Source organism: Adiantum capillus-veneris, chromosome 3 (assembly GCF_014529385.1).
Source record: "Adiantum capillus-veneris isolate H3 chromosome 3, ASM1452938v2, whole genome shotgun sequence".
In the NCBI taxonomy this organism is placed as follows: Eukaryota; Viridiplantae; Streptophyta; class Polypodiopsida; order Polypodiales; family Pteridaceae; genus Adiantum; species Adiantum capillus-veneris.
Window position 1 is genome coordinate 117,036,420 of NC_140933.1, and position 25,726 is coordinate 117,062,145.

Below are 25,726 nucleotides of genomic sequence, written 5' to 3' on the forward strand. Positions count from 1 at the left end.
AAAGATAGTGATTAAGAACAAATACTCTAGAAGAGAGGTTAGGCTGGTATGATTGCCAAAAAAACCCCTTCTTCCTGAATCTATCCACTACCCATTGCTTGAACCATTGAGACTTTAAACCCCATTGGTATACCTAGGAGTCGGAATATTTTTCCATCTTCCAAGATGTGACAACCTGCTGCCTCAACAGTAGGTGGAACGAGCCCTACTTTACCAAATTAAACATGAACAAACTTGATAATTTTTTTCCCAATGCCCAAATCTTGCAAAGATTGAAGAATAAACTCCCACTCTATTCTATCATAAGACTTGTCGAAATCAATTTTGAAGAAGAAAAAGTCCTGTCCTTTTTCAATGGCACGCTCAATCCCTTCTCACAAAGAAATGATGGCATCAAGAATGAACCTTCCTTTGATGAAGCCTTTCTGCTCTTGTAAGATGAAATTGTGCATATGAGGGCTGAGTCTCCTCCCAGCCAGGATAATAGCAAACACTTTATAAACGGAACTTAGACATGTAATAGGTATCCACTTGCTTAGCTCCTCTTTTGTGTCTCTTTTATGAATAATAAATTTGATTACACGTGTTTATACTAACAGGAAGAGCTTCTTTGCTAAGAGCTTCTATCCAGACCCTAAGTTCAAACTGGCGATTGAATCCATGCGAAGTGGCAACCTTTGTGTGTAATGTACGTGTGAAATGCTCTTTGCAAAAGAGTACAAGTAAAGTATTACTTTTGTTGCGACTTGGACAAAAGTTATGCGCTTTTCGAATTTGTTCTTTCCGAAAGTTCTTCCGTTGAATGTTCCGTTGTCTGGGGACGAAGACCGGGGGGGCACAGCTCTTTTAATAGCAGCCTTGTTCCGCTGATATTGGAGAAGCTCACAAACGCAAGGTAAGAGATTGCTCCTGTGTATGTGTGTTCATGTGCCCATTTGCGTTTTTTTTTTCAGAAACAGCAATGGCCTCCGTGTAAGTACATCACTATTCAATTGGTAGATATGCATCGCTGTGTCTGTAGAACGCATATAGCACCCTTTCAAAATCTTCTTAGAGTTAATTGGCACGGCCCAAATGTGGCGTATTCTTTTTACAGTCAGCGGGGTATAGGCAGCAAGGTGAAACTATCTACCTGTTTGCTACTCTGCCGAAGCGGCAGAGTGGAGGGGGAAGTCATGGCATCGGGCAGCTTTAGTTGACAACAAAACTTGAATTTTTTGATGCCAGGAAGGAGCTCAGTTCTAATAGTGGCTAACCAGCGGCTGGGAATAACTTTAGCCCTGCAAATGAAAGGAAACTAGCAGTGTTGAGCTACGAAATTTGGTTGACTTACGTGGGTATGTATTGTAGATGTATGATTCTATCCAAGGTGTACTTAGAATTTGGCATATAAAATTATTTTGAGATGGAGTAAAGGACCTCCTACCATATGCATATCCACAACCAACCTTGCCAGATCTATTTTGCCTCTGAGATTTTTAAAGACCCAGATTCATAGTGCAAGTGACATACTTCGATGATCCTTTTTTTGTTTTTGGGTATTGTAAGAGTTTTGAGGGTAAGTTGTTCATAACATTGACTCATTGGTAGGCGGTTTAATCAGTGTGAAGAAGTTCAAAGGAGATAATACGAGGCAAAATCGAGTCTCCGTGTGTCATGTTTATCTCTTGTCGGGACTCCTCGGGAGAGCCCTCGATGTTAACCAGGCTTGTTGGACAAGGGTTTTGTCTAGGACGGTGGTCGTTTATATGGCTAAAGTGACACTATAGCCTGCCTTCTTTGGCCTATAGCTATTCTGCCTTGTGCATGAGCACATTTACGGCATTATTGATCGGGAGATGCAAAGTCTTGCTTAGCTTTCCAAGTCACAGTTTGAGGTTTTTTCCCAGGGATGGGCCTTCTTGCGATCTGCACTGACTAATTGTAGGCCTAGAAATGGTAGGGACTGGCAACCCTCTTATTTGTATATGCTCCTCTTTGCCTTCTTTCCCCTTCTATGTTTTCCTTAGTTCTCCATGGTTGATCCAGAAGGCGCATTTTTTGAGGGGGGTTGAGTGTCAATCGTTCATTTGGAGTGTTTTTTGAGATGAGCAGGTTGCAACTTAGAGAGCAATCAGGCATTGATGGTGCTGATTGGGATTGTGAACCTGTTTCCTCCGTGCTTCAGTGGGTAGCTCATAGATATATCGATGCAGATTTCTACCCAAGAGTTTGATTATTTAGGCCATCACAGGTCATTTTGATGTTGCTGCCCTCATTTGGTTTACTGCGTTGGACGGTGAGGGCTACAAATTGTGTTTTTACAATAGCTCTCCTTCTTTGAATCCTATAGTTTGGACTGCATTTGAGTCGTGGGAACTCACAAGGTAAGAAACTTGTCACAAAATGGGCACCACGTGCCAATAGAAAAGAACAGACTGAACAGGCTTTTAGCACTTCAATACAACTGAAACTGAAAGAGAGAGAGAGCACATGCGCCACGGAGTGGCGGAATTCCACCCCAGAGAGTATTGGCCCTAAACCTTGGCGTCCCTTTCGGTATTTCTTTATATTACTTGAACTCAGCACAATGCTGGTACTCGCGCTTTGCACCTTCATTGAGAAGAGTGCCAGAGAATGAGCCCTCTGCACATATTTAAAGGCCCTTGGCCTATGAAAAGGAGTTTACATAAAAAGCCTTCAAACTTAAAAGCAATTGGCCCAAAAGCAGATGGCCAAAAGCTGCCAGCACAAATGCAGAATTTCGTACATCTCTGCCACGTCAGCAGTGAACAAAAAATGCGGAAATCCATATAGGCTGTCAACGCGAATTTCGGGAATCCGTACAGCTGTCACGTACTTGGGCCCCATAGGACGGGGTCCCATAAGTTGGTAGGACTTCTTCTTCAATTGCTTCTTCTTAGGGTTTAGGCCCCTCGGCCGGGATCTGCAGGCTGGCTCCGTTCTTCAGTGGCTTGACACATCAGCAATCTTGACACATCAGCAATTTGTGACATCCCCCATTCTTGAAAGAAAGTAATTGTCCGTGATTACAACATATCTGCAAAACAACTCAAGTTAGCTCAAAAAAATTTCCGAGGGTTATTCCGAGGGATAATCGGTTTGCTCTTTTTTTTTTGTTAAGGAGTTAGCTTCTCCTTTCGTCCAGATCGGAACTCTTGATATTCCGGCGTAGTAAACTTAGCCATCACACCGAGACCGCACTGATCTTCGACGGTGTCTTGATGCACTAAAATTACATACTTAAGCAAACCTCATTCAAGTAGGAATATTTAGTGGTTGACACATCACAATGCAACACAAATGCTCACATATGCATGTTACAAGACACAACGAATAGCGCCGTTGAGCACTCTCCCGAAACAAATGGTCTACGGTATGAAGCTACTCAATGACTACCTTGTCACTCCCCCCGCAAATAACCTAAAAAGGTTCGGGCCATGAGCTTAGAGAATTGTACAACCAAACGCTCCCCAGACCGCAGCCTGCGTCGCTTCGAGGTTCAAGTATACAACGAAACGCTCCCTAAAGATCCTGTCTGTGTCGTTCGGAGGTTTTCTAGCATACAACGAAACGCTCCCCAGACATCCCATCTGCGTCGTTTTGAGGTTTTCAAGCATAGAACAAAACGCTCCTCAGACATCCCGTCTGCGTCATTCCGAGGTTTTCAAGCATACAACGAAACGCATCCCGTCTCCGTCGTTCCGAGGTTCAAACAATACTAAAACAACATTTCTCACTATCCCACTCTGCCAGAACTTGCACTCCGAAGGAAGATGTCAGAAATCATATAACTTCGGGCAAAATTTTTCTTGAAAGCTTGCCAAGTCCTTGTAGTGTGCGGCTTGGTAGCTATAGATATGAACATCTATATGGCACTGATTTTGAGAAAAACAGTGACTTGAAACAAATCTTGGATCCTTCTCTTGCAAGTGATCTTTTTGGCTTATGCCCTGTAAGACATGAGCATTGAAGACATGAGCGTGCCCGATGTGCGATGAAGTAAGGGTAATAAGTCCATGGTCGGGACGCGAAGATACTTCAAATAAGATTTCAATAGACTTTGGAAGCGCCAGTTTGCTCTATCTGCTCTTTTGTAGGACCGGTATGCTTTCAGAAAAGCACACGTCTGATGCAAACAGGGCACCACGTGCCAGTAGAAAATAACAGAGCGAACAGGCTTTAAGCACTTCAATAACAAGTGAAACTGAAAGAGAGAGAGAGAGCACACGCGATACGGAGTGGCGGAATTCCACTCTAGAGAGTATTGGCCCCAAACCTTGGCGCCCCTTTCGGTATTTCTTTTTTTTACTTGAACTCAGAGCAATGCCGGTACTGGCGCTCTGCACCTTCACCTAGAAGAGTGCCAGAGAATGAGCCCTCTGTACATATTTAAAGGCCCTTGGCCTATGAAAAGCAGTCTACATGAAAAGCCTGCAAACTTAAAAGCAATTGGCCCAAAAGCAGATGGCCAAGAGCTGCCAGCGCAAAAACATAATTCCGTACAGCTCTGCCACGTTAGCAGTCAGTGTAAAACGTGGAAACCCGTACAACTATGCCATGTCAACGTAAAATCCGAAAATCCGTACAGGTTGTTAGCGTGAATTTCGAAAATCCGTATAACTGCCATGTCATCTTCTCCACGCGCGCGCGTGTGTGTGTGTGGGCTTCCTTTATTTTAATGTCTTTATGTCACTTGGGCCCCTGTAACAGACTTGGACACTCCAAGTCAAGAATCAATCATGACAGCACCAAATAACCACTTCAAAACAGTTCACAATTCACAATATATTTGCACTGGCCCGGCGGAGTTCCGTGCCTAGAGATATTGGCCCCAAAGACTGGCGCCCCTTTCGGTATTTCTTTATGTATTAATCAATGTTCAAAGTACAAGAGAGAGGTTAGGGTTTCACTCTTAGACTCTGCGTCCAGATGCTCTGCAGAGTATGAGCCCTCACCGCTTATTTAAATTACATGGGATGCCAAAAGCAGAGCCCCAAAAGCTTCAAAATAAAAGCAACTCCTTTTCCTCTCACAAGCTCTCTCTAGAGCTGTTAATAAAATAAAGCAAAAGTTTTCTCTCTCTCTCTCTCCAACTCAAATTGCGTCGCCCAAAAGATGAAAATCAGTGCCGCAATTTCCGGAGGACTCCGTACGATGCCATGTCATCATGCCAGCGCATTTCACGGAAATCTGTTCCTGCTGCCATGGTTAGGGTTAGGGTTTAGGACAGGTTTTAGGGTTAGGGTTAGGGTTTTTGGCAGATTTTAGGGTTTGCAGGTTTTAGGGTTAGGGTTTTCAGAACTAGGGTTTTCAGCAGCTCGGCTCTCGGGCACCCGTCATTACTTTGTGACATACCCCCCTCTTGAAAGCATTGTAATCGCCCTCGATTACGGCTGCAAAATAGACAAAGGCCATAAACCGTCTTAGCAGACACTAACTGTTAGTACCTACGTACTAGGAACACACATCTAGCACATGTACCAATCGACAGTCACATCACACGACATGACAGGACATCACTAGACATCGCAGGACATCACATGACATTAAACATTCATTCAGATCTTAGACCATGCTTTATCGGCAATGTAGCTAGCAATCGCATCTAGATCCAATCGGGACCTCATCGATGTCCAATTTACTAACCCCTATTGCAACCATCTCTATTCGAGATCAATCAGACCAAAATGCTGCAATCATTTCGTCTATCAATTCCTGCACTTAAAAGAAGCCAAGAACAAATCAGTATCATAATCAGAAATTTCATTTCATAAAGTCATACAGCAGAATACTATCAGCTTTCAGTATCCTTGAAGCTCAAAGAGACATCAGTGACTCTAGTATCTAAATCAAGGCATCCGTTGACAAAGGAGCGGAGTAACTCCCCTCTTGTACATCCCACTGCACCAGATCTCCGGCCAAGCTGAATTCTGGGTTCCATTTGGAGTAGACTATGCTAAACCAAAAGCCTCGAGGTAAAGTTTCACAATCTGAGGAGTATCTGCTAGGTCCTCCTCCTCCATCCACTTCGCATCCAATGCAGGATAGTTCTTGAACTTAACCAAGAACCGCCTTCGGACTTTACCTTTATTCTTCGTATCCTTAAGTGCCAAAATCTATTCAGGAACAAGAATCTCTCGTTCTCTTCCACTTCGGGTTGCTCATCAGGTTCCCCATCATCAGGCACATCACTTTTAAAAGGTTTCAAGGGACTCACATGAAATGCATTGTGAATCCTCCAACTATTTGGCAGTTTCAGTCGGAAGGAGACATCATTTATCTTTTCAGTGATCTGGAAAGGTCCGTAGTATCGCATACTAAGCTTTGGAAAAAGCCTCTCTTTTCCCTTTTTCTTTCTCAGGCGTGCCTTCTCAAAACGTAAGAGCACCCAATCATCCTCCTACAATTTCAAGTCGCGATGATGGTGATCCGTTGCCTTTTTCTTTCGTTCTTGAGACTTCTGCAAAGTCTCGCGAACCTTGGCAAAAGCCGTATCCAAGTCTCGCGTATATTCATCCACTTCAAAATTCTTATCTTTCGTCCTTAGGAAGGGTGGAACCTTCGCAGCACTTCAACAATCTCAAATGGCGCCTTCCCCGTCGAAGAGTGTATCGTGTTGTTGTAGGCAAATTCCACCAAAGGTAGGTACTTTTCCCATTGAGTCTTCTGATCCGAGATATAAGACTTCAATAAATCTAGAACCACTGAATTTGCAATCTCAGATTGCCCATCAGTCTCCGGGTGGAACGATGACGAGAACTGCAACCGCGTGCCAATTGCCTTCCAAAACAAACTCGTAAATCTGGGGTCTCTGTCGGAGACAATCGTCTCAACCATGCCATGTAATAGGAAGATATGGGCCACAAATAGTCTCGCTAAGTGATCCGGCTTGACTGTTTTCTTTACTGGAATGAAATGAGCCTGCTTGCTAAATCTATCAATAACAATCCAGATATCATCGTGACCACTCTGTGTTCTCGGGAGATAAAAAATGAAATCCATTGCAATACTTTTCCAGGGGCGGGTGGGTATGGGTAAAGGCTATAACAATCCCTGTGCTTTATGCCTTTCAAACTTGACCTTCTGGTATACTAAGCAACTGCACACAAACTCTTCCACATTTTTTTTGAGTCTCGGCCAAAAGAAGTATCTCTCTACCCCTTCATGGTGGTAGCAATGCCGCAGTGATCCGTAAAAGGTGGACACTAGCATTCAGTCATAACCTTTTCCCTCAACGGCTGTGTAACGCACAACATGGTTTTTCTCATCAAGTAGCCATCCCGAATGGAATATCCCGCTACTGTCTCCCCATCCCGTATCCGTGTGAAAACGTCTGCAATATCTGCTTCTGTGGCATACTGGTCGACCATATCCTCGAAGCTCCTATGATGTAATGCGGAAATAGCTAGAACCAATGGCTTCTGAGACAAAGCATCTGCCACCACATTCTTCTGTCCTTGCACATGGACAATCTGGAGGTGAAACTGTGACAAGATGTTCGCCCACCGTATGTGCTTTTCCAAAAGCTGCTTCTGTGACAAGAAGTAGCGCAAACTCTAATGGTCTGTAAAGACAGTAAAATCCGCTCCGAGTAGGTAATGCCGCCACTGAGTAAGAGCATGGATAACCGCCAAAAGCTCTTTCTCATAAATCTGTTCTGTCATCTCCTTCCTTGAGAACAATCGGCTCTCGTAAGCAATGACATGGCCTTCTTGCATTAAGACCGCACCTAGACTACGACCACAAGCATCACAATATACTTTAAATGACTTCTACATGACTTCTACAAGTCCGGCAAAGTCAAAACTGGTCCCATAGTCAATTTCTCTTTCAATGTCTGAAAGGCAGTCACCTCTGTGGATCCCCACGAGAAAGGGACTCCTTTCTGTGTCAAGATATGCAAAGGAGAAGCAACCTCTGCAAACTTTCGAATGAACCGCCTGTAGTATGAACACAGTCCCAATAAGCTTCTAACTTCATGGACATTCTTCAAATTGGGCCAATCACGGATAGTCTCTATCTTGGCCGGATCCATTTGCACTCCTGCTGCTGAGACAATGTGTCCCAAAAAGTGTATCTCTGGTAGGAAAAATTCACTTTTCTTTGCATTAATCACTAACTTGTGATCTCGTAATGCCTGAAAGACCTGAAGCAGATGATCTCTGTGTTCTGCCTCATTCTTGGAGAAAACAATGATGTCGTCAAAGAAAGTGCCAACAAATAGCCTGTACTCTCGAAAAATCCTGTCCATCATCCGATTAAATGTCGCAGGAGCATTGGTTAAGCCAAAAGGCATCACCAAAAACTCAAATAACCCAAAAGTCGTTCGAAAAGCTGTCTTGTAGACGTCTTCCGGCGTGATCCCGATCTGATGATATCTACTCTTTAGATTAATCCTGCTAAAGCACGAGGATCCCTGTAATCTGTCGAGTATATCATCGATCCTAGGAATCGAAAATCTGTTATTGATGGTGATTTTCTTGAGAGCTCTATAATCGATGCACATTCTCCAAGATCCGTCTTTCTTCAAAACCAATAACACTGGAGAGCAATACGGTGAAGTACTAGGCTGGACAAGACCCTTTTCCAAGAGGTCTTTCACTTTTTTCATAATCTCTTCATTTGGTGCTCGACTCACACAGTAAGGTGGCCGGTTCGGTGGTGTGCTTCCAGGTATCAGATCAATGGTATGATCTTCAAGACGAGCTGGTGGTAACTCGCCTGGTAGGCCTTCTGAGAAGCAATCGGCGTGAGGAGAAAATCTTGGCGTTCTTTATCAAGTTTAGACATATTTGTCCTATCATTATCGCTCAATTCTTTCATAAAGATCGAGTAAACAAACAGACTGGATTTCATTAATTTAGAAATGGCCGAAGCCGATACAATAGGGACAGACTTGCCCTTCAGTTTAGTATCAAGTACAATGGTTTTGCCCTTCTCTGTAGTCAATGTCGCTTTCCTCGCCCAATAACCGACCACGGCGTTGTTCTTGTGGTACCAGGGAATCCCTAAGAGAACATCACAACCTTCCAAAGGCATTATGAAAAAGTCCTCATGCCCCAAATACCCCTGACAATGCAACCGAAGTTTGCCAATGACAGGTGTAATGGCTACGTCCCTGCCGGGTGCCGCTAGAACAGCCTCCGCAAGTGGTCCCATCCGATCGGGAGTGATCTCGAGCCGCGCCGCCAATGCCGGTGAAATGAAGTTGGCCTTGGCTCCTCCATCAAAGAAGATCAGGGCCTCTTGGTCTTTCACTTTGCCCCAAGCTCGACAAAGTTCTGTACTCTCGTCCATGGTGTTGGGATCGGTACCCACACAATCTAGAACCAGTCCTGTTTTCATCTTGCCTTTTCTTCCACGTTCCTCAGCTGCTCTCGAACTCTCAGGCCTGTCGTCGTCCTTATCATTCTGTCCTTTCTGTGCCTTCTTAGGGCACTTTGCGGAGATATGTCCATGTTCCCCGCATCCAAAGCACTTCCCCTCCCTAATGAAGCGAGCTCGCTCCTGAGGAGTAAGCTTGGGTCGTGCATCCTTCTTCTCTGGGTTGCTCTTTCTCTTTCTACTTTCATTCCTAGAAGTCTGTTCGGCTCGTTGTGTCATGGCCTCATCGGTGGGGTAGGTCAGACTACCAGAGTGAATGGCAAAGCCCCGCTTCGCATGACTCATCAACTCCTGAATAGAAGCTGACTTTTGTTCCAAGCAGTGATCTCAGATCTCCGTGGGTATACCCAAGGTGAACCGCTCAATCTGTTCTCTGAACGAGATCTTCTTGAATGAAGAGGCGGGTAGAAAAGCGCCCCAGAATCTCTCACAGTAAGCATTCACTGTATCTCTCTTGGTCATCCGAAGATGGTTCCAAGCAGCTCGTATATCGCGTTCATACTCTTGGTTAACCAAGAAGAAATAAAAAGCTTCTTAAATTTCAGCCATTTAACTGGCGCAGTCTTGTTTAAAAGAAGTGTGGACCACCAAGTTCGAGAATTCCCCTTAAAATAAGAGGCAGCTCTCCGAATCTTGGAGTGCTTTGAGTAGCGTCCTCCCGCGAAAGCGATGTCAAATTACTGTATAAAAGACAAAGCCTTTGAAGCATCTTTGGATCCTGAAAAAGTGTCAAATTTGATCGACTGTCCACCTTCCTTAAACTCTCAGACTTTCTTGCTTTTATCTTCCAGAAAGTCATATGGTTGGCTTTATAAAAATTCTTCTTGTTCACATGAAATTTTCCGTCATCAGACTCTGAACTATCCGTAGACGAGTCCTCCATAGTTACATGGGACGGCGGGTCGGGGTCGGGAACGGGGTTGGGATGGCAAAAGTGAGGAAACGGGGACGGGGTCGGAACGGCAAAAGAAAAAGAGAGTTTTTTTGGCATTTTTTGACCTACACACATGCCACACACATAGAGCATCACTTTGACCATAAATTTACACTAAATAGACCAAAGAACACGAGTCATATAGGCTGAAATGTGCTAATAAATTATAAAACATCGATGATCGATGGATACAAAATGAGAAGTGCATGCCACAAGGGCTCAAGAGTCAAAAAGCCTAAAGGACTTAGGACAAGCCTGAGGCCTCAAGGATAACAAAAAGTACAAAGGGCTATGTAGTAGGTAGAGTCGTAGACTCAAGAGTCTAGACTTGAGAGTCGAGTGATCAATGATCATCAAACTCAAGAAGTGCTCGCCTGCTGAATCTCCACATCGTCGTCGTAGTTGAGGTCGTCAGCGACGTATGAGGGCTCGGGAGGCTCGCATTGAGGCTCGAAATCCTCCTCTAGCTCCTCCAAAAGAGTATCGGCCATAGATGGATTCTCTTGTGCCATCTCCCACTCAGTGAAAGGATCTGCCTTGTGTGTGACGCTCTTGGCAAGCATGCGCAAGTTAGCGCTCACAAACACCAAATCATTGGCCCTCTGAACCCCAAGGCGATTCCTCTTCTTAGAGGCAATGTGGCTGTACACACTCCATAGTTGCTCCAAGCAACTAGTGGTACATGCTTGGCTAAGGACACGAACAACCAAGCGCTGCAAATGTGGGCCATCTCCTCCATAGTCCTCCCACCACAAAACCGAGCCAATCTTGTTGCGATCAAGCTGTGCATCTACACATCCATAGGAGCCCTTCTTTTGCCTGTAGTTGAGTAGCTCGTCTCTAATCTTGCGCCTAATGTCACTGCTAGGCTCAAGGCGCTCCAATGCAAGCCGCCATCGTTTGCTCACCTCCTTGTCGGTCTCTTGACGCCTTCCTTGAAACTCAGGGTCAAGCACATAAGCTGCCTCATGAAGTGGAGAGTAGTATCCATTCCACCTCGACTCACACAAGCCATGAATCTCTGCATATTGAACAGGGTCAGGCACAAGCTTCTCAAGTGCCTCTATCATCCGATCCATGGCTTTGTAGACTTTGCCAATGCATGGCTGCAAGCCATTCACCACTCGAAGTAGGTGTAGAATAGGCTTGACCATGGCGTCAAGAGTCTTCACCTCCTCCCACCAAGCGGCGTCGTCGGCCCATTCTCGGCATTTCAATCCTACTGCTGATGTAGACTCCGGCATGGCCTGGAACTCATCACTGAGAAAGAGGCCCCTTAAGGCTCCGCCACATGTAGACAAGCGGCCTAGCATAAGCCAATTAAATGCAAATCTTGTCTCTGAATATTTGAGCAAGGACAAGTGGCTCCTCTTTGAGAATTCATGGCGCACTTTTTGATGGTTGAGCACAAAGGAGACAATTCGAGAGGCGTCACCAATGGTGGGTGAAATCCATGACAAGTTCCCTATGTCCTTGAGGAGGTTATTGAGACAATGCGCCATGCAAAATGTGACATGGATGCTGGGATACATGCCCTCAATGATAGCTCCGGTTGCCCTATTTGACGCCTCTTCATCTGCAACCATACAAAGGACATTCTCGGGGCCGGTGATCTCTATGGTGCTTGTCCACTCCGCAGCAAGCATCTTGGCGGCCTTGCCACTATCAGATGCATCATGTGACTCCACAAAGTACATCTCCCCCCGAGAGTAGGCCACCACCCCATGGATGGACCGCTTGCGGGTGTCGCTCCATCCATCTACAAGAAGAGAGACGCCATTGGTCTCCCACAAATCCTTTGTTGCTTGGGCCGCTTGCTCCACGGCAAGCTTCTCTTTGTCAAGGAGGGTGGTGCGAAGCCTCTCCGATGAAGGTGGCACATAAGAGGAGCCATATTCCCCTATTTTCGTAACCATGGTTCGAAAGTATGGAGACCTATCCACACAAAATAGAGCATGTTGTGCTAGTATGGAGAGTCGAGAGTCGAGAGTCGAGAAGTTATAACCCATTATGAATACAAAATGGAAGATTGCAATGTGCATATGCCAAGGGAAACTCACCGCGAAGCATGGAAGGCAATGTGGTCGTGGAAGAAGAATCGGGCAACCGACCTATCCACCTCTTCCTTCAATTTAGGATTCCAATTTTCGTTGAGAGTGGTTTGGCGATGCGGAACGGAAGAGGACGGTGTAGATCCATGGCTCTTGAAGGTTCGAGAGATGTCGTCAAGGTTGGCTTCCCTTTGCTCTCGCGGTGTCGCCGTGGTGGAGGGATCAACAGCAACAAAACGGCCCCTCTTGGCCGCTTCCGCAACCTCATACACCGTGAGCTTCTCAAGAAGATCCAACCTCTTCTCGGGAGCTACATGAGGGCAAAACTTCACCTCGTGACCGGGTTCATGAAGAAGATGGGCTCGCACTTTGTTTGAACCACCCGATCTCTTGTCTGGACATAGCTTGCACGTCCATGGTCTTGCACCGCCACCTTTGCCACGCGAGCTAAAGTCGACTTCATCCCACCACGACCACGTTTGCACGGCGGGCCTCCTTCGAAAAGAAGCGGTTTGAGAAGTGGAGTTGTCTTGAGATGACATGATGGTGGAGAGACTCGAGAGAGTAGAGCTTAGAAGTTAGAAGAGTTAGAGGAGAGCTTGTGTGGAGAGAGAGTAAAGGAGAGCTTCAAAGTGGGTAGAAGAGGGAGAGGAGATCTTCAAAGTGGGTAGAAGAGGGAGAGGAGATCTTCAAAGTTCAAACTTATATGGCAGTTGGGGCTGCACAGATCCGTTGCAAATGGTCAAAAACGGGCAAAAATTTGAATCTGTTCCGTCCGACCCCGGTCCGTCCCCCCTGCGACCCGCCTGTCCGGCCCGATTTCCGTCTGTCCCCCGGCGTTCCCTTCCGTTCCCGGCCCGGTTACGGCCGTCCCCCGGCCCTAGGGCCCGTCCCCCCCGTCCCCTGTAACTATGGAGTCCTCTGTAGAACTGTCACTCACTGGGCAAGATTTAGACTTTTTTGCCTTTTTCTTGCCCTTTCCGAAGCGTTGTTTCTTGCTTCGCTTTTTACCTTTTTTGTCTTCTTCGCTCGAATCTGAAGAGCTAGAAGAAGAAGAAGAAGAAGAAGAAGAAGAAGGACTGGGTACTCCTTCAAAGCGAACACGCTTCTTTTGTTTCTTTGCTTTGTCAAATGTCGATTGACGACCTAAATAACCCGGGAAGTTAGTGCCTTTCTTCTGCTTTTTGCCGTGCTTTTTGGCTTTCTTCTGCGCGTCAAAAAGCTGAGCAATCCGTGCATCAACCACCTCTTCTAATTCCTCCCCTGAATATTGCTTGTGATCAGAAGGTTTCTTGAGAGTGGGTTTCGGGGGTGGTGTTGTGGTTTTCTGCCACTGCGCATGCACTTCCTGAAAAGAAGTCTCGCTCATATATTTTGCCAATTTCGGGTCCTTCGCAAAACTGAGCATCATGTTTGTTGCATTGCCGATCAATTGACGACGCTTCATCTCTCGTTGCTCTGCCTGAGTAGGCCGAGGCGGGCCATACTCTTTGCCGGAATCTTCATTGTGATCTCTGCCCGCATCTCTGGATGCAAAGGGAGTCGACTGATCCTTGCATGAAGCCATAGGTGCTGCGGAAAAAGATTGGGATTTGATTTCCCGTAGAAGAGAAATCGGCCGTGCTCTGATACCACTGTAACAGACTTGGACACTCCAAGTCAAGAATCAATCACGACAACACCAAATAACCACTTCAAACCAGTTTACAGTTCACAATAGATTTGCACTGGTTCGGCGGAGTTCCATGCCTAGAGATATTGGCCCCAAAGACTGGCGCCCCTTTCGGTATTTTTTTATGTATTAATCAATGTTCAAAGTACAAGAGAAGGGTTAGGGTTTCACTCTCAGACTCTGCGTCTAGATGCTCTGCAGAGTGTGAGCCCTCACCGCTTATTTAAATTACAAGGGATGCCAAAAGCAGAGCCCCAAAAGCTTCAGAATAAAAGCAACTCCTTTTTCTCTCACAAGCTCTCTCTAGAGCTGTTAATAAAATAAAGCAAAAGTTCTCTCTCTCTCTCTCTCTCTCTCTCTCTCTCTCTCTCTCTCTCTCCAACTCAAATTGCGTCGCCCAAAAGATGAAAATTAGCGCCGCAATTTTCGGATGATTCCGTACGATGCCACGTCATCATGCCAGTGCATTTCACGGAAATCTGTTCCTCCTGCTAGGGTTAGAATTAGGGTTTAGGACAAGTTTTTTGGCGATCTCCCTCGACGCCATACAATTCGGTACGAGTACCTCACTTTGAAAAGGAGGGGATGTCATGTGACACATCCAATCCTATATGTCCGTGGACAAGCTACAGCATGACGAAAGTTCAGTTCAGTCAAGTTAGTTTAGATTAGGAAGTGATCTGGCACTTTTGTGAGTTTGTTCGCAGACCGTGCATGTCCAGACACTTAGATTAGATGCATATCCTCTGGTTGCACACAGCATGACCATCAGATTCTAGTCAGATCCCATCAGTAGCATTTTTACAATGCATAGACCTATTTTCCCTATTTTTGACATTTTTCACTTATTATTTTTAAGTGACTTTTGTTGGAAAGTAGGTAGGGCAATTTTGCTAAGTTTGTATATAAGCAAACGAGAGTTTCACTTTCTGGCAGAAGAGGCAATAGGAGCACTTGCTCAACAGGCAACTTCTCAGCAGAAGCCAAGAGGCCTAGCGTTTTCTGCATCAGCAAGACAACCCTAGCATTTTTCATCTACAAGACCAGCCTTGGCGATTTGCGCACAGCAGACCAGCCCGGCGTCATCACAACACAGTAGATCAGCCTAGCGTTTTGCATTTGCAGAACATCCGGCGATAGCAGAACCATTTTCAGCCCTAGCGTTTTTGATTTGCAGATCAGCCCCAGCGTTTTGCAGATTCACCGCGATGGAACACCAAGAAGCATCAGCGTTTTCAGTTTTCAGCCCTTAGACACCGCAGATCAAGTTCCGAACCTCGCAGATCTCACCTTCTCGCAGCAGATCCTCGCCGCACGGTCAGTTTCCGCAAGGTTTACAGTTTCAGCATCTGCGTTTTCGGCGCGTCGTCGTTGCATTGTCGTCATCGACATCGTCCCCAACATAGTCAGAATTCGGCAGATAAATATTTGCAGATTTCAGCCCTCAAAGTTTTCAGATTTCAGCCCGTCTCGTCGTCGTCCTCATCGTCGTCGACATTGTCGGCAAGTCCAAGCATTGTAGAGATTTGTGCAATCATAAGTAGATCGCTCTCGCCATAGAGAGTGGGGCCTTCGGAGGAGGGTTTTACAACGTCTCGGGTGTCGTATTCTCTTCTCTCTCTATCTCTCAATCTCATGCACTTCCATTCACAGTGTCCATTCACTTTGTTTTTGTCCATTGCACTCTCTCACTAAAGGAACGGAAGGCTCTCCCTTTCGTAAGTAAAAGGAACCCTTGAGCACAATTCAGAGCACTCATCTTGAGCAAAGTTCAACATTCATTTCGCTGCACCTTACAGGAGTCTATTGGTGTGACTACACTGGCAAGGACTCCAGCCTTCTAGTGAAGTGCTGCCACTAGCTTCAGCCAGGGAGAGGCTTGTGAGTGGCAGAGAGGGGCAAATAGTGCTCCCTACAAATGATCTGGACCCATGTGCTAGAGTTCAAGTTATCGGTGTTTGAACCCGTGGGTCGGAGTTCAATGCACATGCATCTGGCAAGGAACCAATGCGACGTATCCAAAACACTATGGATATGCGTGCGAATTTATTCTTGTTGATTGGATTACGGTGTTTCAAAGTTCATTATCTAGGAAAGTTTGGACGTGATGTGCTCACAGTTCACGAATAGGGATTCTTGGACGAAGTGTGGCCTACAGTTCAATTTTCCACGAGGCAACTGGTGCTCAAGATGGCATTCTTCTCAGGTGACATGTTGATAACAACAAACTGAGGTGTATCCAGCATGACAGCTGTTGTTGGAGCATCCATGGTAGCTTCTTCATCGACTTGGTCTCACCATTCGTGTCCACTATGAGCTGTAGAGAGGGTGTTAAAGTTTATAGCATCTCAAGTGAATAGCCCATTGTGATGACAAGATTTATTTTGGCTTTTAGGTATTTATTTTACTTATTTGTCAAATCTTGGGTAGGGCAATTTCTTAAGGTGAGTATATAAACACACCTAGCCCCCATTGTAAAGATATACTAATTCATTGCCAAGGTTGGTTGTTCAAAAGTCTCTCTCTCTCTCTCTCTCTCTCTCTCTCTCTCTCTCTCTCTCTCTCTCTCTCTCTATCCAGACAATTAGCTTTACAGGGGGACACATCATACTGGTATGCACATATGTCATCATGGTTCCATATACATGGCTTCAACATGGACATCTTGCCTCCCTTCTAGTACTCCCTTGATGCACCATCGTTGTCTCTTACACGGGTGTCACAAAGTCAAGGTGGTACCAAACGTACTGTACGTGGCGTATATGTACGTACTGTACGTTGTTCCATACAGGAAAGTTTTTTACGTACGTAAAAATACGTACTCTTGTAAAAAAACCGCAAAGTACTAAATTTTCTAGGACATTTCCAATAAAAAACAAGAGAGAAGCCAACAACTTATAGAGACATTCAAAGACACGTTTTACAAGACAACCATATACTGTGTAACTATTGCAAGAGATTTGGATTTTTATTTAAAATCAGCATTGTACGGGCTTCCCACACCCCCCCCCCCCAAAAAAAAAAAAAAGGGGGTACGGATCGTTTCGTACGGTACTGATCCGTACATAACGTCCGTAGGGTACGGAACGGATCAGTACGTACGTTTTGATCCAACCTTGCACAAAGTGATGACGTGGCGGAAAGCAGAAACCCTAATTTTTGCCAAAAACCCTTAAAAAAAACTTGCAAACCCTAATTTTTGCCACAAACCCTAATTTTCGGAAATCGCAGAGGCAGTTTTTTTTTGGATATTTTTGAGTGACGCAAATCTCAGCTTTTTGCTATGATTTGGGAGAAAGAGAGAGAAAAAGAGAACTTGCTTTTTACTGACTCTCATTGAGAGAGAGAGAATCTGCTTTTGCTTTCAAGCTTTTGGGGCTCTGCTTTTGGGCATCCCTTGTAAATTAGTGGTGAGGGCCTCACTTCTCAGAGCATCTAGACGCAGAGTTTGAGAGTGAAACCCTAACCGCTCTCTTGTACTTTGATGATTGATTAATACAAAAAGAAATACCGAAAGGGGTGCCAGTCTTTGGGGCCAATATCTCTAGGCACGGAACTCCGCCGGGCCAGTGCAAATCTATTGTGATCCGTGAATTGTTTGAAGTGGTTATTTGGTGCTGTCGTGATTGATTCTTGACTTGGAGTGTCCAAGTCTGTTACAGTGGTATCAAAGCACGGCCGATTTCTCTTCTACGGGAAATCCGATCCCAATTTTTTTTCCGCGGCACCTATGGCTTCACGCAAGGATTAGTCGACTCCCCCTGCATCTGGAGATGCGGTTTGGGATCACAACGAAGATTCAGACAGAGTATGGCCCGCCTCAGCCTACTCAAGCGGAGCGAAGAGAGATGAAGCGTCGTCAATTGATCGGCGATGCAACAAAGATGATGCTCACTGTTGCGAAGGATCCGAAATTGGCAAAATATACGAGCGAGACTTCTTTTCAGGAAGTGCATGCACAGTGGCAGAAAACCACTACACCACCACTGAAACCCGCTCTCAAGAAACCTTCTGATCACAAACAGTATACAGAGAAGGAATTACAAGAGGTGGTTGATGCACGGATTGCTCAACTTTTTGGCGCGCAAAAGAAAGCCAAAAAGCACGGCAAAAAGCAGAAGAAAAGCACCGACTTCCCGGGATATTCGGGTTGTCAGTCGACTTTTGACAAAGCAAAGAAACAGAAGAAGCGTGTTCGATTTGAAGGAGTACCCAGTTCTTCTTCTTCTTCTGACAGTTCTTCTAGCTCTTCAGATTCGAGCCAAGAAGACAGAAAAGGTAAAAAGCGAAGCAAGAAGCAACGCTTCGGAAAGGGCAAGAGAAAGACAAAGAAGGCTAAATCTCGCCGAGAGACTGACAGTTCTACTGAGGACTCGTCTAGAGACAGCTCAGATTCCGATGACGAAAACTTTTATGCGAACAAGAAGAATTTTTACAAAGCCAACCAGTATGACTTTCTCGAAGATAAAAGCAAGAAAGTCCGAGAGTTTAAGGAAGGTGACCACTCGATCAAGTTTGATACTTTCTCAGGATACTCATATGCTTCGAAGGCTTTCGCGAGAGGACGCTATTCAAAGCACTCCAAGATTCGGAGAGCTACCTCTTACTTTAAGGGGAATGCTCGTACTTGGTGGTCCACTCTTCTTTTAAACAAGACTGCGCCAGTTAAATGGCTGAAATTTAAGAAGCTTTTTATTTCTTCTTGGTTGACGCAAGAATATGAACGAGATGTACGAGCTGCTTGGAACCATCTTCGGATGACCAAGAAAGATACAATCAATGCTCATTGTGAAAGATTCTGGAGCTCTTTTCTACCCGCCTCTTCATTCAAGAAGATCTCGTTCAGAGAACAGATTGAGCGGTTTACCTTGGGTCTATCTTCAGAGATCCGAGATCACTGCTTGGAACAGAAGTCAGCTTCTATTTAGGAGTTGATGAGTCAGGCGAAGCGGGGCTTTGCCATTCACTCTGGCAGTCTGACCTACCCCACAGATGAGGCCATGACACAACGAGCCGAATAGACTTCTGGGAATGAAAGTAGAAGGAAAAAGAGCAACTCAGAGAAGAAGGATGCACGACCCAAGCTTACTCCTCAAGAGAAAGCTCGCTTCATTAGAGAGGGGAAGTGCTTTGGATGCGGGGAACATGGACATATCTCCGCGAAGTGCCCTAAAAAGGCACAGAAAGAACAGAATGATAAGAACGACGACAGGCCTGAGAGTTCGAGAGCAGCTGAGGAGCGTGGCAGAAAAGGCAGATAGAAAAGCAGAACTGGTACCACATGGCGTGGGACTTGCACCAAATTAAATGAATGAAAGTACAAACTCATATATAACCGGCCTGTAAAATGTAGAGGGCGGTACTATTTCAATCACCTGTTAACTTTACACAGAGCACTGAGAAGGGAAGAGAACACAGTTGCGTCCAGCGACTAGAATGTCACTCCGCACACGAGACCGACACCCTGTAGGCCCCAAAGACTGGCGCCCCTTTTGGTATTTATTTATTCAAATTAAGGTAGACGATTCGACCACTTCGCACAAGCTTTCACAAAGCTGTCCAAACCTGGCGAGGGCTGAAAACGCAGGTTTTCGACCTGATTTTGGCAGCATAACGGTGCAAAAACTCCTGTAGGTCAAAAGCACCTGTCTAAGATGGATTCCCTCGCTATCTGGAATCTTTCTGGTGAGCTGTCACAGAATTTCAGCGGGCTGTAATTCCCTGTTTTTCACTGCCGGGTGCCCAAAAGCCTGTACATGCATCCCAACGCTCTCACGAGGCTCCCCCGGGGTTCCCTTGCAGTTTAGGTGCGAAACCCTAAACCTGCAGAAAAACACAGCAGGCTGTAATTCGCTGTTTCGGATCGTTTTTAGCGGAGCGAACACGCCTACGCGTGTCCCAAGGGCTCCCGCATGCAATGGGACAGTTCCCCTGTGAATTGGACGAGTTTTCACGTGAGAAAACTCTCCGAACTCGCAATCTTTCGCGATGGAACTGTGCATACATGTGGGGGATTAGCAATTAGCTAATCCGGTTCCTGTTCAGAAGGCTCTTGCCTTGGCAAACGTGCATGAACCCCCAGAACTGTACATGTTCAACTGAGTAGCCCAACTAGTGGGGCATTACCATATGTGCCAAAGAGGAGAGAGAGATGCACGAGAGCAAGTCATCGCGCTACATGAGACAGAGGAGAAGGCAAGCTTTCCATTAAAGCTGTAGACCTGCACCCACTACTCACACACACACTGTAGGTCACTTATGAGTCAAATCAGCCTCCTCTCTCAAATTGGGCGCCCCCTCTTGCTGATGGAAGTGGAAAACTTCACCAGGAGCCGCCATGTGTTCAGTTTGCCCCTTTGAGTTAATTCTCTAGTTCCCACTGACTTATAAAATTACAAGTGACTTTCCGAGTGGCCCAGACTTCATTTGGTGCACACAGGCTTCCATACTCATCAGAATTCAGTGCTAACTGGCTCGACCAGTCCCAGACTGACCGACCCATACTCCCGATGTGAGAAACCTATTCGGCCGCAGCCGTTTCACATTGGCCATGCAATGTCCACTTGCACCTTTTCAAGGGTTCCGGGGAAAACAGGTAAAAATAAAAATAAATAAAAATATATAGTACTTATTTACGGAAGGCAACAGGAAAAATACACCTCCTGGTGACAGCATCCCTTGTAATCTTTAAATTAGTGGTGAGGGCCTCACTTCTCAGAGCATCTGGACGCAGAGTCCGAGAGTGAAACCCTAACCACTCTCTTGTACTTTGATGATTGATTAATACAAAAAGAAATACCGAAAGGGGCGCCAGTCTTTGGGGCCAAGATCTCTAGGCACGGAACTCCTCCGGGCCAGTGCAAATCTATTGTGATCTGTGAATTATTTGAAGTGGTTATTTGGTGCTGTCGTGATTGATTCTTGACTTGGAGTGTCCAAGTCTGTTACAACGGGTGGAGATTAGTAGAATCATTCTCATGGACCTGACCCAGTTGGACACCAGGAGGACATGGATAGAGCCGACACAAGAGTTGGGCACGAGATGGCTTCCGCATCATCAACTTTGACAGCAACCTTAAGACTCAAGCATCATTGCAAAGCATGCCTAAATAGGATTCTACTTGGACTAATGGGTGTGTGTGGCTCTCTACTAATGAATCCAGCTTATTTTAAGTTTACCGTTCCGGCACCTGTTCCCATTCCGCTTTTTAGCGGTCCCCAATTCCGGAAACGTTCTGGAGCCCCCCGTTCCCTGTTCCTGTTCCATATAACTTTGATACAAAATTTAAATAATAAGAGATTACAATTATGGCACATCTTGACTTTGAAGTGGAACATGGTTCACCTAATTGATTCCTGTTTTTTTCTTATGATCTCTCTTTTTCTATTAGGATAATAAATTCTGTTTTTTGTTATCTTCTTTACTTGAGTAAGTTTATCGAGTACATAATTGGTTTCTGTTAACTTTTTGCACTAGGTATTCACTGCATTAAGTACTATCAACACTCTCTAAGCTATAGCCTTCAAAGTAGCCGTCAAACAGTTCAACCATGCATCGACTGAGTGCGCAAAGCTTAACTCAAACTTCAGCATTAAGGGTGCATCTGGTGCGAAACCCAAGACCTTTTGGGGTTCCATCTTTTCATTCACAGGCTCTAACAAAACAGCTAATCCAAAATATAAGAGGCTTATCTCAGCATCAAGAGCAGTTGCAGGATAGGATGTTAGTTGGTGCAAGTATAACGACCTTGGAATTACCCTTTATGCGGGGAAGCACAAAAGCAGGAAATTTGTTATTTCAACAAGGGGCATGGTGAGTGTATGCCATTCTGTCCATGGGTTATGTGTGAGTACAAGCCCCCTGCATTTATTCATAAAGATGCAATGCAGAATGATGTAAGGGTTGAATTATGAGTATGCACACAAATTTGAATAAATTGAAGCTGCATACATATAGGAAACCCTTGAATTTTTGTCGGTGAGATGATTTGATTAGGAAAGTTTTACCTTTGTCTAGTAATAAATTTTCAGGAGGAATTTCTAAACGTTCTGGTTATTTTTTGGTAGTTTCTCGAGCTTAGTTTGCAAGGAAGGTGCCATGGATATTTCCTTCCCAGCAGCAACGGCTCTCCAAGCTGTACTATTTGATATTGATGGGACCCTCTGTGATTCTGATCCATTACACTACTACTCATTTCGTGAGATGCTGCAGGAGGTTTTCTTATCATTCATTTGTGCAATTATAACACAAACTCATTTATTTCTCTTTTTAATTAGATTTTGTTGACTAGCTAACTTGGAGAGGTGATACTGTGTCATTGTGCTGGAAGGAATGGATTTGTGACAATATCAAACATACAATTTGGTGATTATCAAAACAAATTAGTGTTGATCTATACAAAGGCACCAAAAAAATTAGCCAAAATAAACCATGTAGGTCTACTACATCTGTTCTGTGATAATCTTAGAGCATGTGGAGGAGTGGCCCAAGTCTGGCAGAAACATGCTATGCATCTTGAATTGCCCTTGTTGAGCGGAGGCAACTTTGCAATGTAGGTAGGGGCTCTGTCCAAGAAGCTTAATGTTGGAGGAAGGTTTGTTTCTGAGGATGTAAGAGTGTGGGACTTACGAAAGAACTGCCTTGAACTACGAGCAACAGTGGTGAAGAGCTTAATATATGTGGGATCTTTACATAAGCACTAGAATATAGTATCATTTACAGAAAACCAGTTGAGAGATTATCAGGAAAGCACGATCAGAGTCCCTGCCCTTAATCCACAGGTGCTGACCTATAGCCATGGAGAGACCACCAAGTGACAAAATGTAGAGGAAAATTTCAATCCAGCTCTGAAAACCAAATAGGACTACAGACAGTGCTTCTGGTCTCCAAAGTGTACAAGCTGCATTGCACACATCTACCATCAAGTCTAGTTGGAGCATACCAACTGCACCTGAGGTTTTTGAGGATGTGCCATCATCTACGTACTGAAATGGATCCATGTGGAGCATAGTCACAGGGGACGGGGCCTAGGGGCGCCAACCCTGGATCAGGGATTTGCGGAACCAGTAGGGGGGAATGGTGAATGGGACAGGAAGACAGTGGAGTCCCAAGGGGACATCGCGGGGACGAAAGGCTGTTGGGGTTGCTAATAAGTGTCAAAAACATTTGCAAAACGACAGTTTTGATAAATTTTTGGTCTCTCTTGGCAAGCGGTCGAGAGCCACATTGTGGCCACCCCTCACTTGCTTCAAAAGGGAGCAGGCTCAAGTTGAAGCTCCCTCTCCAGCTATCTGCGCAATTTCCCTCTTAAGTCTTTTCATGTTCTTATGTCAGGTTTAAAAAGGTTTCAAAAATTTTCTTTGTTACCAAGAGTGTTAATTGCTTCGTAATGTCAAAAGTGATGTGTGCAAGAGACCATACATGAATGCTCATGCAATGATAATGGTACCTTTTGAAGAAGACAAGTCGACAGATGTCTTGGTAGTGGTTGCCTGCTCTCTCTGAGACTATCGGCTTCTACAAAATGCTGCGGAGTAACTACTTTGTTCAGGCTTGTGACAGCTTAGGATTTTTGCATCTATGAAGTGATCATTGCGTCGTTATGGCTGCTTACAGATTCTCTATCTCTAGAAAGGTAGTCCATGCCAAACACGTAGTTGAGGCCAGAATTCTCCCATTGAGAGAGAGAGAGAGAGAGAGAGAGAGAGAGAGAGAGAGAGAGAGGAGCAACTTCAGAGAGAAAAAAAACTAATCTTTTAAAGACAAAATCTGGCAAATTTTAGAGAGAAATTCAACACTCTATAGTTTTATGTGTGGTGCTTTCTTTTTGCATCTTGGTGGGTGCATGTATTTTTAAAAGAAAGCATTTTCTCTTTCTCTACTATCAAGGGTTCTATTCTGCATGACTATTTTGGAAGGGTGTGCTTCAGCCTGTTCATTTAGTTGTGTTTTTTTTCAGGTTGGATTTCAAGGAGGAGTTCCCATAACCGAAGAATTTTTCATAGAAAACATATCAGGCAGAGAGAATTTTTATATTGGTCTTTCGCTTTTTCCAGACTGGGAACAAGATAGACGTGACAAATTTTTATTTGACAAAGAAGCACGATTTCGCAGGTAGCTATCCATGTTTCTTTCTTGCTCCATTAGAAAAAGCCTCACTGGAACTTATCGAGCAACTAAATGCCGGTTGCTTATCAAGCATTGCAGCACAACAATTGAAACCTGTAGAGGGCTTGGATACTCTTTGCAAGTGGATAGAGAAGCGAGGGCTTAAGCGTGCTGCTGTCACGAATGCACCTCGTGCAAATGCAGAGCTCATGACATCTTTGCTAGGTCTTTCGAGCTTTTTCGAAGTAGTTGTAGTAGGCGGTGAATGCGAAAGGGCGAAACCATATCCCGACCCTTATCAGAAGGCTCTCAAGCACTTTGGGCTTCAACCTGATCAAGCATTTGTGCTTGAGGTGAGTAACCAATAGCAATGTATGTGCATTTGGTAACGTGTAAAATTCGATGGTTTAATGCATGTTATGTCTTCTGCATGTGTTTGTGAGGTTATGGATTTTGACATGACCAATCTCTTTGGTTTGCGGCAAGCAGGATTCGGAAACAGGCATAAGAGCAGCAGTGGCGGCAGGAGTTGCAGCTGTAGGAGTTGCTACTAGAAATCCTGAACAATCTCTAATTGAAGCAGGCGCCACCTTTGTTATACATGATTTCAATGATGAGAAGCTGTGGAAAGCTTTAGGCACCCAGCCTGACAAGGCCCTAAACTAAAACGAGATTAAGCGGATTTACAGATTATCTGATTAAGCAGCTTTGCACAACAATTTTGCAAAGTAAGAATGCTGAATTCTACGTCATTCATTAAGTCTGTTGATGTGTGTTAGAGACGATCTGACCACTCAACAGCATTGTAGGGAAGGCAACATTGCCTCTTACCTTTTATATACAGATTAACAATTATTTATACAGCCTTTGATTGCACATCAAACTTATGATTACGGTTCTCATATTCTTTGCAATCACTCTGAATTTGCTGTCCAAGGCCTTCGTTTGCTGCCATAGATGGCTTCTTCAATGTGTAGAGGCTGTTATTATGGATTTTATTTTTTCACGATACTAAAATGAAAAGCTTTGCAAATGGACAAGATGTAAAGTGTTCTGTTCTTGCTTATGCTAGTCTTTTGCAAATGGAGAAGAAAATCTGTACAGGTGTTCATGTTCTTGCTTATGCTACTTTTTTGGACTGGGAGTGACTAGATGTCTACTAACAGTTTTTTCATAGGAGAATTCTCTCTGAATGGTGTATTACAGATTTAATTAATTAGATTGTAGAATGTAAACCGTCACATGATATCATCCAGTCTTCTTGAGTTCAAAGCCTCCATAACGTGAACTAAGCTTTGGTTGAAACTTTGTACAGAGTATAACGGTCTAAGGCTAAGGCTGAGTTCAGACGGGCCAGAGGGGAGAAGGGGTGTGTAGAAAACATGGTGTTGTCGGGGGATGTGTTCGAAACATGAGCCGGACAGACGTCGGGCCTCTTGCTGTGAGAGGTGTGAGAGAGAACAAGAAAAACAGATGCATATGGCTTTAGCAATCACCGTAGTCTTCAATTAATTAATTCAAGCTTTCAGTACAATGTAATGGGTAGCCAAGGCGGGTTGTTAGCAGCACCGTTA

At 44.8% G+C, this 25,726-nt stretch overlaps 1 protein-coding gene across 4 annotated transcripts; it reads left to right on the top strand.

The window, feature by feature from the left end:
• The first annotated feature begins 748 nt into the window (after positions 1 to 748).
• LOC147461557 (Haloacid dehalogenase-like hydrolase (HAD) superfamily protein) lies at positions 749 to 25,056 on the top strand. 4 transcript variants are annotated; one of them, XM_086509061.1, is made up of 7 exons: positions 769 to 895; positions 1,228 to 1,337; positions 21,522 to 21,857; positions 22,112 to 22,259; positions 24,004 to 24,158; positions 24,244 to 24,505; positions 24,642 to 25,056. In XM_086509061.1, exons 3-7 carry the CDS (start codon positions 21,595 to 21,597, stop codon positions 24,816 to 24,818), a joined length of 1,005 nt encoding a protein of 334 aa, XP_086365187.1. In that variant the 5' UTR covers positions 769 to 895; positions 1,228 to 1,337; positions 21,522 to 21,594; the 3' UTR covers positions 24,819 to 25,056. The 4 variants fall into 4 exon arrangements, with proteins under 4 accessions (XP_086365189.1, XP_086365188.1, XP_086365187.1 ...); XM_086509062.1 differs by lacking the exon at positions 1,228 to 1,337 and having other exon boundaries at positions 750 to 895; XM_086509064.1 differs by lacking the exon at positions 21,522 to 21,857 and having other exon boundaries at positions 776 to 895.
• Positions 25,057 to 25,726: the final 670 nt, after the last annotated feature.